This window comes from Dendropsophus ebraccatus, chromosome 4, assembly GCF_027789765.1.
Source record: "Dendropsophus ebraccatus isolate aDenEbr1 chromosome 4, aDenEbr1.pat, whole genome shotgun sequence".
Lineage (NCBI taxonomy): Eukaryota > Metazoa > Chordata > Amphibia > Anura > Hylidae > Dendropsophus > Dendropsophus ebraccatus.
Genome location: NC_091457.1, coordinates 85,105,003 through 85,130,797, shown reverse-complemented (window position 1 = coordinate 85,130,797; position 25,795 = coordinate 85,105,003). Strand labels below are relative to the sequence as shown.

The 25,795-nt window shown below is 43.7% G+C and overlaps 1 protein-coding gene across 5 annotated transcripts in view; it reads left to right on the top strand.

Moving 5' to 3' along the window:
* TDRD12 (tudor domain containing 12) overlaps window positions 1–25,795 on the top strand; it is a 181,804-nt gene that overhangs the window by 84,194 nt on the left and 71,815 nt on the right. For all 5 annotated transcript variants that reach the window (XM_069966193.1, XM_069966195.1, XM_069966194.1 and 2 more), the window contains 3 exons: window positions 22,389–22,545; window positions 22,628–22,755; window positions 23,948–24,136. In XM_069966193.1, coding sequence (XP_069822294.1) covers window positions 22,389–22,545; window positions 22,628–22,755; window positions 23,948–24,136 — 474 coding nt within the window. The remainder of the gene's footprint in view (window positions 1–22,388; window positions 22,546–22,627; window positions 22,756–23,947; window positions 24,137–25,795) is intronic.

Below are 25,795 nucleotides of genomic sequence, written 5' to 3'. Positions count from 1 at the left end.
CCTTTTTCTAGTCCTTCTTGGAGGAAGTCTAGGATTCTAGGAATATCCGGTATTAGGGCGTCTGGAGGTGAGTTGCCACACCTTGAGCAATATTTTCTCCACTGCTTGAGGTAAATGGCAGAGGTTACCTCTTTTTTGCTTTTTAGAAGGGTATTAATTACTTTAGAAGAGAGACCCTGGGCTGCCAACACGGACTCTTCAACATCCAAGCAGAGAGATGAAGACTTTCCAGGTTCAGTTGATACAGAGGTTCCTGCCACAGGAGATCCAGCTGGAGAGGGAGAGCTATCTGCTCTTTCACTGCTAGAAATGACAGCAGGCAAAACCAACTTCTCTTTGGCCAATGCGGAGCTACAAAGATGGCCCTGGTGTTCCCCAAGCGCATTTTTTGCAAGTCCCTAGTTATGAGCGGGGTGGAAGGGAAGGCGTTGGCTAAGTGGAAGTTCCAGACTTCTTGCAGCGCATCCAGGCCCTGTGGATGGTCTAAGGGTTTCAGGCTGAAAAAACGCCAACCCTCCTTTTGGCTCTTGTAATAAAACACCTCCTCTCCTGGTAGGGGAGTTATAGGGCGCAGGTCCAAGGAAGATCAGTGTCAGGAGATAAAAATGTTTATTAAAATTCCCATAAAAATAGCTAAAAAGTGACACAACACGTTTCCAAACCGAACTGGTTTCTTTTTCAAGTGTCAATGCATTGACACTTGAAAAAGAAACCAGTTCGGTTTGGAAACGCGTTGTCGCTTTTTAGCTATTTTTATGGGAATTTTAATAAACATTTTTATCTCCTGACACTGATCTTCCTTGGACCTGCGCCCTACAACTCCCCTACCAGGAGAGGAGGTGTTTTATTGCAATTTGTATGGTCCTGTTTGTGGATCCACTGGGGGAGAGGCTGCAGTTCTATTACAAGCCATTCTGAGTGTTGTGCCTCCCTTTACACAACCTCTACAGGTGAGAGCTTCTATATTGTGCTCCCACCTATTTTGCCGTCTGATCTGTGCTATGGAGCGCTGTTCTATTTCTTAGTTTTTTTGGCTCTTGTAGCAGATAGTTCTACTTCTGGTCAGCGCTATTTCTTTGCTATAATATAGAATACATGGATATTTAATTCCCATTCCCCAGGAAGGAATATAACTTTCAAAATCTAAATCAACAGTAGATGTGAAATAAAGCATGTTTTCCATATACACTCACCGGCCACTTTATTAGGTACACCTGTCCAACTGCACGTTACCACTTAATTTCTAATCAGCCAATCACATGGCGGCAACTCAGTGCATTTAGGCATGTAGACATGGTCAAGACAATCTCCTGCAGTTCAAACCGAGCATCAGTATAGGGAAGAAAGGTGATTTGAGTGCCTTTGAACGTGGCATGGTTGTTGGTGCCAGAAGGGTCTGAGTATTTCAGAAACTGCTGATCTACTGGGATTTTCACGCACAACCATCTCTAGGGTTTACAGAGAATGGTCCGAAAAAGAAAAAACATCCAGTGAGCGGCAGTTCTGTGGGCGGAAATGCCTTGTTGATGCCAGAGGTCAGAGGAGAATGGGCAGACTGGTTCGAGCTGATAGAAAGGCAACAGTGACTCAAATATCCAACCGTTACAACCAAGGTAGGCAGAAGAGCATCTCTGAACGCACAGTACCTCCAACTTTGAGGCAGATGGGCTACAGCAGCAGAAGACCACACCGGGTGCCACTCCTTTCAGCTAAGAACAGGAAACTGAGGCTACAATTTGCACAAGCTCATCGAAATTGGACAGTAGAAGATTGTAAAAACGTTGCCTGGTCTGATGAGTCTCGATTTCTGCTGCGACATTCGGATGGTAGGGTCAGAATTTGGCGTCAAGAACATGAAAGCATGGATCCATCCTGCCTTGTATCAACGGTTCAGGCTGGTGGTGGTGGTGTCATGGTGTGGGGAATATTTTCTTGGCACTCTTTGGGCCCCTTGGTACCAATTGAGCATCGTTGCAACGCCACAGCCTACCTGAGTATTGTTGCTGACCATGTCCATCCCTTTATGACCACAATGTACCCAACATCTGATGGCTACTTTCAGCAGGATAATGCGTCATGTCATAAAGCTAGAATCATCTCAAACTGGTTTCTTGAACATGACAATGAGTTCACTGTACTCAAATGGCCTCCACAGTCACCAGATCTCAATTCAATAGATCATCTTTGGGATGTGGTGGAACGGGAGATTCGCATCATGGATGTGCAGCTGACAAATCTGCGGCAACTGTGTGATGCCATCATGTCAATATGGACCAAAATCTCTGGGGAATGCTTCCAGCACCTTGTTGAATCTATGCCACGAAGAATTGAGGCAGTTCTGAAGGCAAAAGGGGGTCCAACCCGTTACTAGCATGGTGTACCTAATAAAGTGGCCGGTGAGTGTACATTCATTATTTTTTTTGTTATCATGCTGTTAAATATAGCTGAACTTACCAGAAATCCAGGTCCAGTCTCTTGAAGGCAGATTTTCTGACTTGTGCTGGTTGAAAAAAACAGACTAAACGCAGGAATTTCGGCCAGTACAAAGAGTCACGGCTCAATGTGTCCATCAATCACACGACTGCCGCCTTTGTGAGCGCCCAGATGACCTGGGAAACACTGGACTTCCAGTTTTCTGACTCTTTGAGAGTCAGAAAACAATAAATGCTGTGTTCTCCATCATAGGTACACTTTAAGATGTCTGCTACCGTGTTGTTGACTCCTCTCAGGTGAACCGCCATGATGATTGTCACTTTTTACTTTGCCCAAGAAAAAAATCTTGTTGGAGAGGCTTGCATCTTATACCTCCTTGATGTCGAATATACGCCACCACTGTGAAGTTGTCCGAGAAGACATTCACATTGTTGCTGATGAGAAGGGACTCCGCTGCTCTAAGGGTTTCCCATACAGCTGCTCGTTTCCTGAAATTTAACAATTGAATACTGATCTCCTCCGACCATTGCCCTTGGAAATTAAACCTTTGTACGCGGGCTCCCCAGACCCATTTGCTGGCGTCTGTGGTGACAGATACCACTGTACCTGGATTCCATGGATTGCCCTTCTTTAGATGTTTCTTGGACTGCCACCAGATGAGAGATCTTTTCACCTTTTGATGTTTATATTCATCTGTTTGTCCAGAGATAGGGGAGATCTGTCCCATAACCGAAGAATGTTGTTCTGAAGAGTTTGGTACCGCTGATATGGAAGATGTCATAAAGCCTAGAAGAGACATGGCTTTCCGGATGGACACTGACGACTTTTTTCTGAAGGCTACTATATTCTGGATAAGAGCATCTACCTTGTTTTGAGGCAAAAAGGTCTTCTGCTGTTCTGAATTAAGGATCATCCCTAGAAAACGTTTTCTGCAAGATTTGAGATGGACCAACTCTTTGAAGTTTAGGATCCAACTCAGATCCTGCAGGATTGAAATGGTCTGATTGAGAAGGAGAGACAGCACAGTGTGAGATGAGGCTATCAGAAGCAGATTGTCCAGATAAGGGACAAAAGTTATTCCCTTTCACCTGAGGTGAGAAACCACCTCTAGCATTACTTTGGTAAACATCAATGGGGCTGATGATATCCCGAACGGTAAAGCCTTGAACTGGAAAACCTGAAAAATGTCTGGTGAGCAGAATCTATGGGTATGTGAAAATACGCATCCTTGAGATTTATAGTCACCATAGATGCTGCATAAAGGATTAGTGGGACTGTAGTTTTTAACTTTCCATTTTGAATTTCTTGTACCAGACAAAACGATTGAGGAATTTCAGATTGATGATAGTTCTGAATGTCCTGTTGGACTTCCAGACAAGGAAGAGGATAGAATAGTGTCCTAGACCTACTTCCTCCTGCGGTACAGGAACAATGACATCTAAGATTAGGAGATCCTATCCCTTCCATTAAAAGATTCCTCAGAGTCTCTCAGAGTCCAGAGAAGTCTATCTGGTACTTAATGCTTAAGATGTTTTGGATAAACTGATTGCCTTTGACCTTCTCCCACTGTCTGACAAAGCCTTCCCCTCACCTTGACCGTGTCAGTTACTTTTACCATCAGAGGGAGGATGGAGAATGAAGCCTCTACCCAACGTCCTTTGGGATAGGCCCACCAGCCCCTTTTACCTTTTAGATATAAGTTTTTCTTTCTTTTTGGTGAAAGAACGAAAAGGCTTCTGTCTTTCTGCGGCTTATTTTCTTGTCGGCTGCTTTCTCCAAAATTTCTTCCAGGACAGGTCCAAATAGTTGGTTACCTTGAAAGGGAATTTGACAAAGTTTATTTTTAGATGTCACATCACCTTGCCAGTGTTTTAACCATAATGTCCTTCTTGCCATATTGGTTAGAGCCGATGATTTATCAGCCAACCTGACAGTTTCTGCTGAAGTGTCAGCAAGAAAATCTGCTGCAAGCATAAAGAGAACCAATCACGGAGGGGTGGGTGTTTGGGTTTAATACCTCAGTGCATCTGTTTTTACTTTATTTTTACTTTTGTAAATAACTTCATTACTTTAGTTATAGATTTCAATTTTTAAAGCTGTTTTAATTAGTGCCTCGAGCCGGCTCTTTTCAAAAGAGTCGGCACGAGACTGCCATCCGGAAGTTCCCAGCATCCTCTACGTGCCGGGAACAGAGATACACAGCTAGCACAAGATTGCCCTAGCTGTGTTATAGCCTCTGCCTGGCTGTAGCTCTGGGCTGTTATCAGTGCTGTCCTCCTCTCACTTAGCTTTCAAAAGCAGCTCCCGCCGGCATCCTGAGTGGCCCTCCTGTAATCAGGTAACCCGAGCTGGTGGGATGTGGCCCGCGGGGGCTGCTTGTGACAGCTCTGGCTGCAGAGTGAAGAGAGAGGAGGACAGACAGTGATCGGCTCTGAAGTAAGTTGCAAACAGGGGAGTTACTACTTCTCCTCTGTGCTGTGTATCACTGCCGACAATCCCCCTCTCCCTCCCCCCAACACACACACCAGCAAGGACAAAGTTACCTCCATTAACTCCTGCCTTGCTGGGCCAGAGGAGTCTGATCACATCAGCCAGCCTTCCTAAAGGGAGAGCCCCCCCCCCCCCTGCTGGATCCAGATCCTCAGTCTCCACTTCAGCCCCTCAGGACACCCATCCAGACCTCAGTATCACCAGAGACAGGGTGAGGAGTCAGCACAGCGCCCCACACTATGCCTGTACTGTGCCCTGCTACTTTTACTACCCCTCACCCTCTTTTCTTATTTTGCTACCACTACTACTCCTATCATCTATTCTGCTACCACTAATACTCCTATCATCTATTCCGCTGCCACTATTACTCCTGTCATCTATTCTGCTACCACTACTACTCCTATCATCTATTCTGCTACCACTTATACCCCTATCATCTATTCTGCTACCACTACTACTCCTATCATCTATTCTGCTACCACTAATACTCCTATCATCTATTCTGCTACCACTAATACTCCTGTCATCTATTCTGCTACCGCTACTACTCCTGTCATCTATTTTGCTACCACTAATACTCCTGTCATCTATTCTGCTACCACTAATACCCCTATCATCTCTTCTGCTACCACTAATACCCCTATCATCTATTCTGCTACCACTAATACTCCTATCATCTATTCTGCTACCATTTCTTCTCTTCTCATCTCCTATTATGCTGCTACTACGTCCCTCATCTCCGATTATGCTGCTACTACTAAACCCCTCATCTCCTGTTCTGCTGCTGCTACTACTCAAACACCATTAAAATTTTATTTGAGGGGGCGGAGCGAGCTGGAGATGTGAGCAGACGTGCTGGCTGAGAGCTCCGTCCACACAGCTATCTTATAGGCCGAATTTGCTACCCTGCTGCCCGTAATCTTTATGGGGAAGATTGTCGGAGGTGACCCTCAACTGCCCGAGCCCCGCACACGCTCCAAAAGAGCGGCCCGGACACTGGACCATTACCTCTAGCCCTCGGTTGGTTCCTGGCCCGGCGGATCGCACAGAGCGGGACGCGGCCCCAGTGAGAGGTGAGCAGCGCGCCGCAGACTCCGCTTGGACTGCGTGTGGCGGGCCGCGGGCGCCATCTTGCCTAGCAACACAGCAGGCTCAGGAACTCAAAGGCGGGAACGCTGCATCATCCAGCATCGCACTGCCGAACACTGAGGTACTGCCTCCTCCCCTGAGCTGCCTGACTGTCTGCCAGGAGAGTGCCTCATCCCCCGCTACGATACTCTCTGTCCTCCCTGCCGAGTCATCATTATCCCCTGGCACACAGGATCTTCCAAGCCGGGTCCCATCACAGCCTGCCCCGCCATTATTGCCCCTCCCTCAGCCCCTTGCGCTAGGAGGCGTCATGTCAGCAGCCCCTAAACCCCCCAGAGGGGAAAAATTGCCTCCAAACACTCTGCTACCCCCCGTAAATCCAAGAACAACGGGTCCCCTGCCCATGAGGCAACCACTCAGCTGGATGTATGGCTGCAGCAGGGGGAGTCTGACTCTGATTCCTCTCTCCCCGGTGCACAGATGAGGGGAGACATAAAAAAACTGCTATCACAACTACCCACAAAGACGGACTTTAATTCATTGATCACTAAAGTATAAGATGCCTGCAGGGCCGAGATGGCGGCTGTCCGTAAAGATTTGCAACATATTACCACTTGAGTAGATGACTTAGAAGAAGAGCATGATCACACCTGCTCCTATATTACTGAACTTCATGCTACTGCAGTCTCACAATCCTCTGCTATGAACGATATGCAGCGCCACCTGGAAGATTTAGATAACCGGGGCAGGCGTAACAACATACGGGTCAGAGGCCTCCCAGAGGCCACCCAGGAAGAAGATCTAATGGCTACTCTGGAAGCTATCTTTAATATAATTCTTGGTGAACCACCCTCGCATAAAGTGAAACTGGACAGGGCTCATAGAGCTCTCAGGCCTAGATCTGCCACGTGTACGCCAAGAGATGTTATCTGCTGTATACATGACTTTGTCCTGAAAGAGCGTATTATGGCCAAAGTCCGCTCCCTCAAAGATTTTGAATTCGATTGTGCCCCTCTGCAGCTATTCCCAGACCTCTCATGGATCACCTTGCAATAGAGACGATGCCTGCGCCCTCTACTGGCTATCCTGCGTGATCACCAGGCCACGTATCGGTGGAATTTCCCCTTCGCTCTGACGGCACGACGTGAGGGGCGCTCAGCTATCCTGAGAGACCTGGGAGATCTTCAGGCCTTCTGCGATGCCCTGGAAATCCCTACTCCGCAGCTGACGGACCGTTACCTCTCCTCCACCTCCACCTCCTGCTTTCTGGACAGCAGTGTCTCAGAAGCGTCGGAGACCGCAATCCCACGGCTCCTCAACATTAGCTCGAAGCTCTCCTGATCGTGCTTCTGAACGTTGATGATGCTAATTGGTCCTCCTCTTCCCCGAGGGCTGATGTTTCAAGTTTATGATGGCCTTCATTCATCTTTTGATCTAATGCTGTGTGGACGAGTTCCTTGTTCACCTATTCACTTAACTGTTTACTGTTGGTTTCCTCCTCCTCCTCTGGGGCTTATCCTGTTACACTCTAGATGTGGCCTGCCACATATTTCTCTCTTCCTGGGAATGTTGCCCCTGCCCGCCTTTTAGAGATGCGGGCACTAGGCCTAGTGCCGCTTATTTGCAAAATACATTGGTTATGTATCCTCAGTTAATGTGTTTCTGTTGGTGTTATGTTTGTCTTGTTGTGTTCCCTAATCTTTCCCTTACCCCTTCCCAGGTACTTTTCTTTACCTCTCAGCTGTTCCTGTCTCCAGTGCCGGGCGCCGAACTTAGGCTCCATGGAGCTTTTCAATACCTACGTACGTGTGACATGGGTGAGTTGCTACATGATCTGAAGATCTCTATAGACTATCCTCATGGTTAGATTTCTATCCTTGAATGTTAAGGGCCTTAATACCAACGCTAAACGGCGCTTATTATTACAAGAACTGCGCACTTCTCACACAGACATAGCTTTTATTCAAGAGACCCATTTCGACTCTGCTGCTAAATTTAACTTTGCTAAGCACACTTTCCCCACAGTATACTCTGCCTCTAAAGGCTCCAAACAGGCCGGGGTAGCTATAATGATTTCCCGCCACTGCCCCCTTCAAGTGATTGCTCACTATTTAGACCCAGGAGGGAGGTTTGTGATCCTAGAGGGGACTATGCAGGGCAAACCACTCGTGCTCTGCAACCTATATGCCCCAAATAGGCTTCAGATTCCATTCCTTTGTAGGGTGCTCAACTTTTTGGCTAAATCCCCACCAGCTCCTTTGATTGTAGGGGGTGACTTTAACCTTCCCTTTTCAGAAACGGCAGACAGGCACTCGGTAACAGGCCAGCCTCCCTCTCCTGAGCTAGGTCGCTTGTCCCGGGAATTCCGGAAGCTGGTCCGCCTGCATAATTTGTATGATTTGTGGCGTGTTGAGCATCCTACTGAGGCTACTTTCTCTTTCTTCTCCTATCCCCACAAAACCCATACCAGGATTGACTATTTTTTTGGCAATGTCCCTACGTTGCGTCTACTTCGAGACACTGATATCGGGCCTATTTCTTGGTCAGACCATGGCTCGGTCTCCGTATCTTTAACCTCCCTTCACGCTCCCACTCGCCAATGTCACTGGAGGCTTAACGATTCTCTGCTGAAACATCCAATCTCTAGGGATTCCATTAAAACCTCACTGACTACCTATTTCCAGGAAAACACTGGGTCGGTCTCTTCTCAGGCGATCTTGTGGGAGGCGCATAAAGCGGTCATCAGAGGCCACTGTATAGCCTTGGGATCCCGTCTGAAAAAGATATTCAGTTGCAAATAGTAGAAACTAAAGGGAAAATTAAAGACTTGGAGGGGAGGTTGGCGATACACCCCACGACAACGACACTGCGCAGACTGATAGCAGCTCGAGCAAAACTTAGAGATTTACTGATGTACAAAGTGGAGCGTTTGCTGTTGTATTCACGGCAACGCTTTTATGAAAAGGGCAATAAGGCTCATAATTTATTGGCCCGCATGCTGTCAGAATGCTCAGCTGCCCAGTCTCCGCAGGCCTTAAGGGATGCTGCGGGTACTGTCACTTACCACCCTTCAGCTATCTCTAAACTCCTCCTAAAATACTTCTCAGATCTTTACTCTCTCCCTTCCTCCTTACCGACTGATCCCGACACGCGCTCCCGAAAAATTAAAGACTTCCTCTCCGCCTGTACACTAGCCTCTCTCCCTACTGAGGCGCTGGCAGACCTTAACGCCCCTGTAACCGCAGAAGAACTAGAGGAAGTGCTCAAAAATCTCCCTTCCGGAAAATCTCCTGGTCCGGATGGATTTACCTATCTGTACTATCGGACTTTCTCAGCTGAGCTTCTCTCTAGGTTAGTCCTAGTCTTTAAGTCTTTTCTTGATGGGGCCCCAATACCTTCCTCTATGCTCCATTCTCTTATCACTTTACTTCCCAAACCTGGCAAGGACCCCCTGGACTGCGCGAGCTATAGGCCCATAGCCTTATTGAACTCGGATCTGAAGCTTTTCACTAAAATTTTAGCGAATCACTTAGGCTATTGGCTTCTTTCCTTGATAGACGCAGACCAGGTGGGCTTTGTACACAATCGGCAGGGGGCGGACAACACACGGCGGGCAATAGATTTAATAGATGCAGTCAATCTGAAGATGGAACAGGCTCTGGTTTTGAGCTTAGACGCTGAAAAGTCGTTTGATCGCCTAGGGTGGCCTTTTCTATTTGAGACACTGAAGCACTTTGGACTTCGGGGCCCCTTTCTTAGGGCCATCCGTGGCCTCTACTCTGGACCGACTGAGTCTATTAAATCAGCTTATTCTCAGTCTGATACGTTTACGCTTTCTAATGACACGCGCCAGGGGTGCCCTCTCTCTCCGCTACTGTTTGTACTGTGCATCGAACCCCTGGCGGCGGCCATCAGAGATCACCAAGATATTCGGGGAGTGAGCATCAGAGGCAAAGAATTCAAAATTATGTTATTTGCGGATGATGTGCTATTGACTTTAACTAACCTTCACATATCCTTACCTGTATTGCATGATCTCTTGAGTTCCTACGGGACGTTGTCAGGCTACAAGGTTAACACACCTAAAACGGAGGCCTTGCCTCTGAATATCCCTAATGATACTTATCACCACCTCACAACAAACTTTAAATTTCGTTGGTCCTCTTCTTCTATTCGCTATTTAGGCATTCGCTTGACCCCTACTTACACCTCACTATACTCCACCAATTACCTCCCTCTATTTAATGACGTAAGGACCCTTCTGGCAAAATGGAAGGATCACTATATCTCCCTCCTGGGTCATATTGCAGCGGTTAAAATGAGCATCCTGCCGAAGCTGCTCTACTACTTTGAGACGCTGCCAGTAAGAATCCCTAAATCTGCCCTTAAGTCACTCAAACAGCAATCTTCCGGTTTATATGGAACGGCAAGAGGCATAGGATTCCCAGAGCAGTTATGATGCATAGTAAAGCGCAGGGAGGGTTAGCGACCCCGAACCTCCTATACTATTATTGGGCTGCGCACCTGCGTCATGTCTCCTCTTGGTCTCAATATCATGCTTACAAAAAGTGGACTCAGATCGAGAAACGTTGGTTAGCGCCTACACACCCTAATTCTCTCCTGTGGCACTCCTCCCCCCCATCCCTGTCACCGGGACCTCTTCTGGGACCTATTGGGTTCATAAGACACATTTGGTCATCTTGTGTCTCTGCATTCCACCTTACTTCCTCAGCCTTCCCACTAATTTCCTTCTTGCTTCACCCATCCTTTTCCCCGGGTTTGGAGTCAGCGGTCGTACAGACATGGGGGGGGCAGAAAACTGTTTCAGTTCGCAGATATCGTAAACCCTGTAACCCGAACACTCCTGCCTTTTGAGGAACTGGCGGATAAATATGATCTCCCTTGCTCGGAAGGGTACACTTATCTGCAGCTGAGACACTTTATGAGCGCAACTCTGGGGTCCCTCACAGTCTCCAAACCTACCATGTTTGAGCAACTAATGCGTAAAGGCCCCTCTACTAAAGGCCTAATAACAGACATTTACAAGATCTTACACTCCCCTGTGGATGGCTCGCCAACTAGACACAAATATATGATTAAATGGGAAGCTGCCCTTTCTAAAGATATCTCCCCAGAATGCTGGCAAATCATTTGGGACAGAGCGGCTTAGTCGTCCATTTGCACGACCTATAAAGAAACCCAATATAAAATACTCATGCAATGGTACCACACCCCAGAGCTCCTCCATAAGCTGAATAACACCATTTCTCCACTGTGTTGGGAGATGCTCCGGGGCTGTTGGGTCCTATCTTCTGGTATTGCCCAGGCATCCAACCCTAATGGACTGCAGTTTGCGCTTTAGCTTCAGCAGTTTTACAAAAGCCGGTCCTTCGTGACCCTGTGGTGTGTCTTCTTAATCTCACTCCCAAAACTCAGGGCAAAGATTCTACTAGGCTATTGGTACAGATATTGGCGGTAGCGAAAACGCTCATTGCTTGGCACTGGAGACAGCCAGCGCCTCCCTCCCGGTTGGACTTAGTTGCTAGGATTAAAGAGATGAGGTCTTTGGAGCATCTTACTGCTTCCTTAAACAATAGGTTAGAAAAGTTCGATAGAGTTTGGGCCCCCTGGGATGCGTACTAATATCCACAGGACAATCCTGCATAGGTACCTGCTTCTTCTCTCCTTTCCCTCTTGTTCTCCCCCTCTCAATGTGTCTTGTCTGGTCTCGTCAGTTTGTCATGGTTGTTTTTTGTTTGTTCTTTACTTGTTTGTTTTTTGCTACTAGACGAGGTTATATTGGAGGACTATTTTCTTATGCCTTCCGCCCTAATTGCCTTGCATCGTAAACAAGCCTTCTACCTTAAGATGATATTTGATTGTTATTGAACGGCTATTATATTTCAAAGTACATCATTGATAGACAATATTTTGCCTTTCGCTACTGTACTTTCCCCTGCGTGGGACCTGCTTTCTTCCTCCTTTCTTGTACATTTCTGTCATTGTTATGAAACATTCATAAAAACTTTAATAAAAATTACATTTATAAAAAAAGAAATTTTTTATTTGAGACTGCAAGGAGAAAAAATATTGTCTGTTTAACAAAAAAAAAAAATGAATAAATAAAAATGTTTCTGGCTGGTGTTTTCCTTTGCAAAGGAAGATGTCATACAGTCTGGAGCAGAGAGGGGTAATTGATAGGATTTTTTCCCCCTCTCCTTTTGTCCTTTTCAGATATCGGTATTCTAAGGACTATGTTGGATTTTTTTTTAACTATACTATGTGTATACGCTCCGGCCGGGATCTCATAGATGGCTATGTAACGTTTATTTCCGTGATAATCACGGCTGTTGTACAACAGCCGTGGTTTTACAAAAATATACGTTGTGTGACCATAGCCTTAGGGTATGTGCACACTACAAAATCCGTGCAAAAACCTGTTAATTTTTTGGGCGGACAGCGGAATCAGCCTTTACACAGAATGGAGTCTATGGCACCTGTTGAGATGCGAGCGAGCACCGGAATGTGCGGCGGAATATCTGCCCGGATTTTGTAGTGTGCACATACCATTTGAAGTGGATGCTGTCAGACTGGCCTAGTACCTATTTTCACCAGACATTATCACAGATGACAGTTTTAGTTAGGCTCGGTTTTTTCCTATCTGTTTAACATACACGTTTTATGGAAAAAAACGGCTGCAATTTTGTGCCATCCTTTTGGATCCGTTTTTCCATTGACTTACATTATAAAAAAAAAAAGTGCACAAAAATAGTGTTGACTGTTTTTCTGTCCTTTAACCCTTTGAGGACCAAGCCCAAAATGACCCAGTGGACCGCGCAAATTTTGATTTTAGTGTTTTTGTTTTTCCCTCCTCCCCTTCTAAGAGCTCTAGCACTCTGTTTTCTATCTACAAGCCATGTAAGTGCTTGTTTTTTACAGGAATAGTTGTACTTTGTAATGGCGTCATTCATTTTACCATAACATGTATGATGGAATCCCAAATATATTATTTATGAAGATATAAATAGGTGAAATCGTAAAAAAGAATGCAATATAGTAACGTCTGGGGGGTTCCTGTGTCTACGTAATGCCCTATATGGTAACAGCGACGTGATTATTATTCTATACAATTATTATTCTATACAATTATTCTATAGGTCAGTCCGAACACAACCATATGCAGGTTACACAAATTCTCTAATGTTATATATGTATTTTTTTTATGAAATCCTTTTTTTTTGGCAATTAAATATTAATAAAATGGGCCTATTGTGACGCTTATAACGGTTTTATTTTTTCACCTACGGGGCTGTATGGGGTGTCATTTTTTCCGCCACGATCTCTAGTTTTTATTAATACCATATTTGTGAAGATCGGAAGTTTTGATCACTTTTTATTGATTTTTTTAAATATATAATGTAACATAAAATCGGTAATCTGCGCACTTTTTTCCCTCTTTTCGTGTACGCCGTTCACTGATCACAATGACGCTTGTTATATTTTAATAGATCGGACAATTACACACGCTACGGTATATTATATGTTTATCTATTTATTTATTTTTATATGTTTTATTTATATAATGGGAAAGGGGGGTGATTTAAACTTATTGGAGGAGGGGTTTTGGGCTAGTGTAATAATGTTTTGAAATATTTTTTTTTTTTTACACATTTGAAGTCCCTTTGGGGGACTTTTACATACACTAGTTTGATTTCTACACTGATGAATGCTATGCCATAGGCATAGCATTGATCAGTGTTATCGGCGCTCTGCTCATTGAGCCTGCCTGTGCAGGCTTAGTGCAGCAGATCGCCGATCGGACCTCACGGAGGCAGGTGAGAGACCTCCGGCAGTCCGTTTTACCGATCGGGACCCCCGCAGTCACACTGCGGGGGTCCCGATCGGTAAGTGACAGGGGACTCCCCCTGTCACTTACACTTAAACGCCGCGGTTGCGCCGCGATCGCAGCGTTTAAGGGGTTAATGACACGCGGCAGCGCGATCGCTGCAGCGTGTCATTACCGGTGAGGTCCCGGCTGCTCACTGCAGCCGGCCCCCACCTCCTATGAAGCACGCTCCGCAGCGCGCTTCATAGCGGGAGAAACACCCAGGACGTACAGTTACGTCATGGGTCGTCTGGGGACAGACTTCCATGACGTAACCCTACGTCCAGGGTCGTCTAGGGGTTAAAAGTAACCAATTGAAAATGGATACATTGAACAGATTGGGAAAAACGCAGTGTGAACCCAGCCTTTTACACTAGAGAAATGTTACAGTCAAAAGAACTGACTGTTGTTGATTAGAGGCTGCGATGCACACAAGCTTGGAATCCTGCAGCATACAAGTTTGGAATCTGGGGGCGTGGGTTATGTGTACAACTGCCAGCCTCAAGATGGCAGCTCCAGTGAGCTGTTTCCATGGTAGTTTTCTTACCTTATAATGACAGAATTTACAGCCCTAAAGCTTCCAGGGGTTATTTGTTTTATGTTTGGTTATATTTACTTCCTCCCTACTATAAAATGACTGAGTATAATTTTTGGTGATTGGTTCTCTTTAAGCATTTGAATAGAAGATAAAATCTTTCCCCTAGCTGTATCACTTTCAATTGGGGCTCAAGCTGGGTCTAATTAGATAAAGAGAGCTTTAGGGTGTTATTCAACGGGACGGTTATAGTTTGCATAATCGTTAAATCGTTCAGTACGAAGCGATATTTGGTTAAATAGTTAACCATTAAACGACAAATAAGAAACAATTGATCACCTAATGAGACCTGGAACTATTTTTATCATTCCTCGTTGCTTAAAAAAGTATGTTGAGCAATGGGATACATTGCGTTTATTTTGTAAAATTTGAAGAAAACAAGAGAAAAAAGCGGCTAGACTAACCAAAAGTATTGCACACTCAATATGTCAAAATATCAAAAATAGTTTATTTATAACCAACAAACAACAGCAAAATTGTTAAAACCACTCCTGATGAAGTTATGGTGGCATAACGGAACGCGTGGGGTGTAGGTGCCGTGTGCCAGGGGAGGTCCTGCCATTGCGGTTATTACTTTCTACATTACATATATATATATATAAATAATTTCTTTGAACACGTGTTATATATATGTTATCTTTTTGCTTTCATAATGTTTTTCTCTATGTTTAGTGCATTATTGGCAGGACATTTATTTTGAGGGTTGTTCCTCGTCTGGCACATTACTTGTTGCCCTAAATATTGTAAGGGCACCTTTGTATTGATATCTTGGCCTTTTAGGCCTTTTTAAGTGGTTTTAACAATTTTGCTGTTGTTTGTTGGTTATAAATAAACTAATTTTGATATTTTGACATATTGAGTGTGCAATACTTTTGGTTAGTCTAGCCGCTTTTTTCTCTTGTTTTCTTCATGTGATATTTTGGCTAGCTACTATGTTGCACCCCTTTTTGCTATTGATATGAGAGTGGCAGTGCCCACCACACTTACATACATAGTCTATTTTGTAAAATTTGGTCGCCATCCGGAAGTGTTGGTGGTTTAGCTATGCAGCAGCAATTTTTTTTTGTAAAAAAAAAATTTTCACCCTGAATTTTAAAGAGGCTAGCGCACAAAGTTTGCTCAAAGGACTTTTTAAAAAAATGTATATGTTGAGCAATGGTAAATCCATATTTATAAAAAAAAGATAAATAAATCTTGTAAAACTTTCACATAATAGGATATATTGTGTGTAAACCTTTATAATCATACATTGCTTACGAATATAAAAGAAAACATACGCCCACAGAAGGCAGAAAGAATGGGAAAAAAAAATTACTTGCCCCACCTACTTGAACGATAATTTTTTTGTTCGTTCGTTTTGTTCGTTCTGTGGAATTACTCTGAAGCGAATGATCAACGCGGTCAGGATGTCCGCAAGAACGATGATAATTAAAGACCGTCGGATTGTGTGAACGATCTCAAGAAGCTCGCTAAAGCGGCCGTTTGAGATTGTTTATCGTTAACGATTATCTGAACGATAATCGGCCCGTAAAAGAGGGCCCTTAGACACATTAGTTGCTGCTAGGGTTAAGAACTGTAGTAGAGGTCTTCCAAGATTTCCTCAGGAGACCTTCCATTTTCCTGTCCATTGAGTCCTTGAGTTGTGAGGTATCCTCAAATGGCAAAGATGTTTTTTAACAACTTTGGTTACCTGGACATCTACTTTTGGTATAGTGTTCCAAGCTTCAGTGTCTTTGTCGTCAAAGGGCATTTTGTTCCTTATATCTTTTGGAATAAAAAGCCATTTTTTCAGATTCTTTCCGCTACGCTAAAATTAGATCTTTTAGGTTTACATGTACAGGAAAAACCTTTCTCTCTTTAGGTTTAAGACCTCCAAACATCATGAACAGGAAATGGTTTTTCAATGTCATCTATACCTATAACTTCTTTATTGACCTTAAAGGGAACCATTCACCCCGTGGCCCCTGGCAGAAACTGACATACAGTGACATAAAGGTCAATATACTTACCACATCGCTCCCGGTCCCGTCCCGGATCCCGTTGTTGACACGGGAAATCGCCGATTCTTCTTCTCGCGCCCATTATGGTAATGAGCGCCGCCGGGCCCGAACTCCAGCCTTCTCCCTGCCTCCGACACTTGATTGACGCTGGGTCTGCTTCCTCTTCGTCTTCTTTCTTCTCGCCGGATCCCGCGCAGGCGCCGTGACAGTCGTTTTCGGCGCATGCACAGTTCACAATTGAAGCCGTTCCGCAGCTTCACTGTTTACTGTGCGTGCGCCGATTGTCTCGAGCACGTATCCTGTTTACCGCGCAGGCGCAGAAGAGGTGACAAGACCATCGCAACGGCGCCTGCACGGGAATTTGTCAGAAGACTGAAGACGTCAATCAAGTTCTAGGAGGCGTGGATGGGCGGCAACGAGACGAGGACCTTATGAATAAGCTGGACTCGTCCGTCGTTTCCTATGGAGGTTGGACTCATCTCGGCTCATTACCATAATGGGCGTGAGAAGAAGAATCGGTGATTTCTCTGTGTCGACAACAGGATTCGGGACGGGACCGGGAGCGATATGGTAAGTATATTGACCTTTATGTCACTTTGTCAGTTTCTGCCTGGGGCCACGGGGTGAATGGTTCCCTTTAACCAGTATATCAGTTTCTTCAGAAGAAAAGTAAAATTTTCCTGACTCTTTAGGAGACATATCAGGAAATAATTCCCTCTCCTCTGAAGCCACTTCTTTATCAGACTCTGTTTCAGAGATTACATAAGCCCTGCATTTCCTAGGAGGAGATTTAGCAGTTTCGGAGACAGCAGGGCCTGATGCAGAAGGGGTTAAAGAGGCCATGAATTTAATTTCTTGGCAAATTCGTAACTCGTCTGAGAGAGATACTTTAGGTGAAGGGTTAAGTTTTGCTATGCATCTTTTACATAACTGCTTGGTATACATATGCAATAGTTCAAGGTTGCATCCCTCACAGTTTTTAGTTTTCCTGGATGATTCTCTGTCTCTTTAGGAGAGAGGAGAAAGGGCCAGAAATAACAAGTGGATAGACAAATAAATAAAAGATTGCCTACCACACCAAAGTAAGTGAACTCCTTGGGTCAGTACTTAAAGAGCTAGCATATTGTACTCCGCAGCCTACTCAAATGCATCAGAAGAATCCATGCTGCCAAAGGCTTCAGGTTTGAATTTAGCGCCAAAGGACGCCGTGCCTCAGCTATCCCGAACTTCTGGTCCCCAGGGAAGAGCTTTTGTCAGCGGCCGACATTCTCTATGTGGTGCTGTCATGTGGACAATGTGTAAATGTACATTTTCCATTATAAATGATCTCCTATAAGTAAAATGCACGTGTTAGGTATTGCTGAATCTGTAATGAGCCCATCCATCAATCCATTACATCAAAGGGATATTCCACTAAAGAGCTAAAAAAGCTCAAAAAAAGTATTTTGAGCCAAATCCCATCTTTCTAGCTGCCACCGTTTCTGAGCTACAAGTTTTTCTAAAAGCTGGTTTATATCCAAGATAGTGCCAGGAAACTACATTTCTCAGCACCTCAGGGCCAACTACCAAGTACTTTCCATCACTGGCTCAATCTGCTTCTGTTTTAGGCTCCGTTCACATGGAGAAAAACTTGCAGAATTCCACAGGAATCCCGCCAGCCTCGTGTCATGCTGGTAGTCTTTGGGAGGTTCGCGCGCCTCCTCTCTCTCAGAGCTGAAGAATGGATGTCAATTCTTCAGCGCGGAGAGAGGAGATGCGCAGGAGGACACAGAGGCTGGTGAGATTCCGCTGAGGAGAATTCCTCCAGTTTCACGGAGCCTAAGCATGCGTTCACATGTACAGGATCTGCAGTAGATTTGATGCTGTGTTCAGTTATTTAGATCACATCTGCTGCGGATCTGCACCATAAAGTTTGCTGCGATACTGTATGCGTGAAGCTACTCTAACACTGTAAACAAAATATTTATCTATTATCCACAGTCACTTTTATGGTATGGTAGTATGGGATATTGTGATTTCCTTGAGATTCTAAGGGGGAATTGGTGGTGGTGGAAGGGGTGTGTGCTTTGGGTCAGATCCCTTAAAGGGAACCCGTCACCCCCCGTGCCGGGGTGACAGGCTCCCGACCCCCCGTTAGAGCCCCCTATACTTACCTAATCCCGCCGGGTCCCGCTTCTGGAGATGGTCGGGTGATGAAGATCTCAGCCGCTGCAGCAGATGAGTCCAACGCTCATAGAGAATGACGGAGCGCTGGACTCTCCCGTCATTCTCTATGGGTGTTGGTCTCATCTCTCAGCGCGTGCGCCGGGCTGCAGCGGCTGAGATCTTCATCACCCGACCATCTCCAGAAGCGGGACCCGGCGGGATTAGGTAAGTATAGGGGGCTCTAACGGGGGGTCGGGAGCCTGTCACCCCGGCACGGGGGGTGACAGGTTCCCTTTAAAGGGAACCTGTCACCAAGGGAATGCCATCTAATTTATTTCCGTCATGTTATAGAGAAGGAAGGACTGAGCAGATTCATATATATCTTTAAGGGAAAAGTTTTAATATAACTTGTAACTTGCTGATTAAAATTCTTGATCATTCTGTGTTAAGGAGTCCAGTGGACAGTGTCACTTAATGGACTCTTCAGCACGAAAGAGCAGAGCTTTCAATCAGTAAATTACGAGTTACAATGAATCGATTCCCATGAAGATATATATCAATATGTTCTATAACATGATGTTTATAGATTAGGTAGCATTTTCATTGTGACTGGTTCCCTTTAAGCGTATCCTCTGTATAACACACCTCATGAAGTTAAACAGGCTCCATTATAGTGCAGCTTCACAGGATTTATTCAGGTATATACAGTAAACTCCAACAGAAAGAAACATCCATGGTTACAAAAAAAAGAGCCCTTGCATAATTCCATTGGTGAAATTACATCTCTTACTATATAAAACTGTTTGTGTCTTGCATATTATATGTCATAAACTATAACAAATGCTATATAAAATGATATCACTGTAATTATACCGACCTGACGAATAAAAAGATAACATGTCATATGTAACGTATACAGTAGTTAAAAAAAAAAAAAATGCTTAATTGTGTTTTTAATTTGTACCACCTCATAGAAAATATAAATAAAAAATTTTCAGGGTGTCACATTTCCCCCAGAATGGTACTGATGAAAAGCATCAATAATAATACTGTGAATACTTTGAGGGGTGCGGTTTTTACAGTGGAGGGATTTATGGGGGAAACTAACACACAGGTCCCACAAATCCACTTCAGAACTGAATTGGTCCCTAATAAAAATCTGAATTTGAAAATTGAAATTCATCAAATGATGTCAACATAAAGTTGACATCTTAATGAAACACAAATGTTCCAATGTACGGTTTTTGGTAACAATATAATCTCGTATCACACTTAAAAAATAAGCACTATATCTTTACCACACTCGTATTCATCAAAAAACAAGAAAAAACTCCCTTAAAAACTCAATACTCCAACAAAAATGTGTGCATTATTAATAAAAAATACTATATAAAATGGCTTACATTAAAAAGAAGAGAAAAAGGAGTCCATAGTGCAGCATAGAGAAACAATTTAATCTGAGAGATTCAAAAGTATAAAAATTAGAAACCTATACTATGTGCAATTTTGATAACAGTAAATAAAGTGATGTGTGCATAATATAACAGTGACAAAAATATCATAAAGTGCCATATGGTGCCAATACAAGGTAAACAAAACATACTGTAAAAAGTAATCTATAATTTCAACATATGTAAACCAACCAATATAATAATGCAGTTATAAAATGCATAAATGGAAGGTGATAAGTGCAAAAAACACAGCAAGAAAAATTTAAATTTTTATATATATAAGTATTTTTAATTTATTTACAATTTTTTTTCCTAAAAATATCTTTTCTACAAAGCCAGAGCTTTATAAAGGCCCTATTCCACGGAATGATTATCGTTCGTATTCGGCCGATATCGGCCGCTACGGACGATAATCGTCCGGTGGAATAGAGTGCAACGATCAGCCGACATCGTTCATGTCGGCTGATCGTTGCAGTCGCTTGTTTTTCAACATGTTGAAAAACAAGCGACTGATATAGCAGCGATATGCTGCCGTCGCTCCGCTGAATAGGAGCATCGGCAGCAGACGCTGCTAAATCCTATGGGCTCCCCGGACGATCAGCGATCCCCTGGGCAGCCCCCCCGCAGCTCCCGGCTGCCCCCTCCCGCACTCACCCGCTCGCTGCAGCCGCGTTGAATAGCGGCGGCAGCGAGCGGGGAACGAGGAGCAAACGAGCGCTGAGAGCGCTCGTTTGCTCCTCTAAACGACCTGTGGAATAGGGGCATTAGATTTAATGCTCTGTTCTTCAATCTTCTTCCTCATTATCAATGTTGATTCCACTTGTTCGATATCCTATCATCTCCATTCTTATTATGGAAGTCAAAAGAATACATCATTCACTCATCTTTTGGACATATCTTACAGAAAAATAACTCTAAAAAAAATAATAGAAGGGGACACAATTAAAAACCCAGAATCAAGCAATCACATTTCTATTTTTTTCTAATGCTACCATTTCGTCTGTAACAAATCACAGGCAGACTGCTGTTTTCTTTTTGAGAGCTAGTGACTGGGATTTGGACACCTGCTATTTGATTTTAGAGTTATTAGAGTACATATTGACTCCCAATTGTTTTGTTTTCAAGCATGTTTTTTATTTACAACAAAGTGGCACTGCTGAATGTCATATTATAAGTTACTGTACAGTTCAGCAATCAGCATGTGAATGTATAGTAAGTGGATAAACCTGAAAACACAGCAGCAGTTTGTAGATACAGAATGGAACTGCAGATGCCCATAATGCAGTAGCATAGTACAAAAGGCTATTATAGAGAAGCAGGGTTGCTGTCAGAGGTCTGAGTGGTCCCCTGACAGCAATGGGGAAGGGGTGTGTGTTCAGCATGGACTAATCAGGAAGTGAGAATCACAGCTGCGCAGGAGGGCAGCAACAAACTTCTCTATACAGCAGTGTTAATACCTGAGTGCAAGTGCAGGCACATTATAGCAGGAATGGAGAGGATAGAAAACACAAGGGCTGACAAACTGCAGGGAGCATGAAGGAATGAGCAGGGCAGATGAGGGCAGAGTATAGCAGCACTCTGTGCCCGGGGAAAGAGGGGTTACAGCTATGAAGAGATTATCTCCTCTGTCTGCTCCTAACTGAAGTGGATCTGACATGATTTGGAAGGTGAGGGAGACTTCCTGGGGTAGAGTACAGTGCTGGAGATCAATCTACGTAGACCATGTCCCTCCCACCCAGTGCAGGAAGCTCTTAAGTCAAAGCAATGGTCTTAAACCAAGTTACAATTTTTAAAAACTGTAAACTCTTTTTGCAAAGTGCTCTCAGTCCAAGTTACTCTTAAACAGGGGTACCACTGTATTTACTTGTATGGATAGGTGATTGAGATGATTATTTTTTACGAGAATCACTCTGTGCCCTTTTTTTGTCCTGATATGTTGCACAGTGGACACATTTGTCTCTTCTTTTTTAATGTAAGAAATTTCATATTGTATTTTTTTATTAATAAAGTTTTAATATTTTAAGGAAAGTTATGCTCACCTTTTATTACTAAATAAAGAGAGACAGGTCAGATTGCAAGGGGGTAAATTAAACTAAATCTGTGAACTAATCCCCAAAATGAACTAGCTTTCCCATCACTACTTGACACTACAAAAAGATTATGGTAAATGCAGCATACCCCAAAATCTCCCCACCTCACTCTTTATTAACTGAAACAGTCCCTAGGTATCCAATATAAATGCACTTTCAGATTTTTAGGCATAGATTTCAGCTCATCCTTTTTTTTTTTTCTCTTTCCAGCCCCATGCAGTGATCATTTGCCCTGGATGGAACAAAGCTCACTCTGTGTATTACCTGCTAATGGAATTTAGTAAATACATCCGACCAGTGAGTTCATTGCTTATGCTGGTTGGACTTAAAAAAGAAGACGTTGAAAACATTAACATTAAAAAACAATGTAAGATTAAGTAGTAACTTTCAGTGTTTCTTTTGGGCTGGGCTTCATGTGTCTTGGTTTAACCCCTTGCTTATATGGACAGGTGAGGTTATTGTCACTACCCCGCACAGTTTGCTCAGATGTTTGAAGCATCATGGATTTCTCCTCCTTCGTCTTTGTCATCTTGTCTTTGATGAAGTAGACACACTGTTCTCAAAAGCAGGATCAGAGGTAAGCAGATCCCAGACTTTTTTTTTCCTTTTTAATCCACATATACTTTAAGTTAATGTTCACCTTATTGCACGAAATCCTGTCTAGCTTGTTCTCAAGATGTCAGTAAATCAGATCAGTGCTGAGACACCCAATCAGCTTTAGGACTTATTACCTTGGAGAAATGCTCTTAATTCTGCTGCCTTCTACTATCTTTTCTGACGGTTTCATAACTAGTCATTGAAAGAAATTATTTTTGTACAATGTACAGATGAATCCCTTATGGCAAGACTTTTGGTGTAACTGGACATAGAGTGTGGAGTTTTAACATGTGATTGGTGCTGTCCTCAAACAGCTACAGTTTGTCTCACTGATGCAGTTATGGGAGATACAACTTTGAGTGTAGTCCTTGTGCCAATAAGATTGGAAGGTCATTAGTAAAGGAAATGCTGTAAACAAAATGTGAAAGGGACAGTCTGGGCTGTACTTTTTTTAAACTCTGTTGCTTTCAGGCTGGATGAGGAAGAGAGCGAGGGAACAGCTCTGCCCCAGTGAGCAGTGAAGGACCTGGAGTATCATGCCATCATACGCATCTTTTCTCGAATTTCTTTAATGCCTCCCTTTTTTTAGTATAGGTATATTTTTCAGTTGTAGCAAATTCAGCCTACAGGTAACTGATTCACAGCGGATTTCATACTGCAGCCCGGGGGGGTTAAGGATCCAGTGCAGGGAAGGATTCGCAGCGGATTTTGCTGTGAACTCGCAGCGTGAAATCCGCTGCAGATCCGTTGTGTGAACTCACCCTTAGGCTGAATTTCCTACAACTGAAAAATATGCCTATGAAAAAAGGGAGCCATTAAGGAAATTCGAGAAAATGTGTATGATAGCATTATGCACCAAACCCGGGATTTCCACTGCTCACTAGGGGCAGAGCTGTTCCCTTTCTCTCATCATAATGTGCTATTTAATTAAGTACAATATAATGCTGGTAGACTTTTTAGTAGTATACATGGAATCACTTTGGTGCTTTTTGCTGAGACACCAGGTGAAATGAGTAATCCTCTTCTCCATAATAAATATTACAAAGTACCCTTGAAGTCACTTAATGTCTGTAATAAATGAGTGCATTAGGATCTGCACATCCAGAGGTTCCTTACTGATTTTTCCATTCTCCTGATGTTTTTTATTAATTACTTAACATGTCTTGTTGCAGATGTCAGAAATACTTCACATCTATAAGAAAATTGTAACTGTAGAGAACAGAGAAGGCACACCTCAGCAAATTGTTGCAGTTGGAAACAAATGGATTCATGACTTGCAACTCCTACTGCAATACACTTCAGATCCACATGTTGTTATCACCAGTATGGAGCAAGCAGTTCTATTTGCAAATGTGCAGCAGGTATTAACTGCAGTATATAAAAAGTAAGGTTAAACCAGATATTTAGCAAGTGGTGTAGCTATCGTGTAGGCAGGCCACGCAACTGCTATGGGGCCCTGCAGTAAGGGGGCAAAGAGAACCGTGGTCTGCCTTCAGGTTAATTCACTGACAGCAGCCCCCCTTTTAGGTGCCCGGAGAGGGACCCACCACTGTACTGTTCAGTCTGCTCACTGTAGTGCAGGATGAGCAGGCTAAACATAAGAAGCATGACCAGAGAAGGATGACCAACCACATAAGCATGAACAGAGAAGCATGACCTACCACTGTCCTGCACACAGAGGAGAGTGTTGAAGGACCTGTTTACATGAACTGCAGGTCCTCAAAACTACTGTGCAGAGATCAGCTTGAGAGGAGAAGGAGGGGGAGTTGTAAGTGCTTTGCATATGTATGTATCTGTGGGTATATATGTATATGTCATTGTGTGAATCTATGTATTTGTGTGTTTGTGTGTGCATGGTGTGTATGTCAGTATTGTCTGACATGTGTATATGTCAGCAAAGTCTCAAGTAATTGACAGATTTGCTTCCAAAGCTGTTCTGCAGCAGCTTCTGTCAATGCAGGACTCTTGTAAGAGAACCCACCACTAAAGGAAATGCTTTATGGTTTTTGATTCAAACAATCTGTTGATGTATCTGCTTATAAGGATCTTCTGGAGGAGATATTGTTTCTCATTCAATAGTTCTTATTACACTTGGGGAATGATTTCCCTGTGTACGGTCTATTCATGGGGTTTACATCTGCACTAGTGTAATCACATTCCAGTGTAAATATGTGTATCAGTGGTGTATCTGTATACATTCAGTTTATTTTGTTATGGGACTCCTGTATTTAGCCTGTGGTTGCCTGTGTAACTCCATTGTCATTGAGGACACTAATGACCTTGCATGTAGGCTGCTGTCACTAGGAGGTGAGACTAATCCAAAAGTGTTAAGGCCCTATTACACTATTAAATTATCTGCTAAAACATGTCAAAAGATTATCTATATGTAGCAGGCAGCTGTTTTAAAGGAAAGCGCTACACCAACATCACTAGCAATGAGCCGTCAGCAATAGGCACTACACGGTGGGTTGGGCTGTCCTTTACAGCCTTTAGCTATACCTGCGCAGGCTGCACCTCTCCTGCAGGCAATGTGCTAATTGTCTTAAGCTTTGTGTTTGTAGTAGGCAAACCTTTCAGCTTAGCAGGATTCATCTGCTTTTCTTATACTCACAAGGTCATTTTCCATCTAGGAAAACAAAAATGAAACTAAGACAACTTTGTCTCCTTGCTTCTTGCCCCCCCCCCCCCCCCCCCCCCCCCTCAGGTGTAGTCTCCACTGCTGTCTTTATGACCCTGCTTAAAGACTGCAGTTGGGACAACCACTTGTCTCATGGTCATCCAGGTTACAATTTGCTTCCACCAGTGCTCGCTGTGACAAGAAAGAGCCACACTAAAGAGTTTGCTTTAAAGGAGAGGTCCGACAAAAATATTTATTAAAGTACTGTATTGCCCCCCAAAAGTTATACAAATTACCAATATATACTTATTACGGGAAATGCTTATAAAGTGCTTTTTCAATGCACTTACTACTGCATCAAGGCTGGTGATATCACAACCCGACTCCCAGAGCTGTGCGGGCT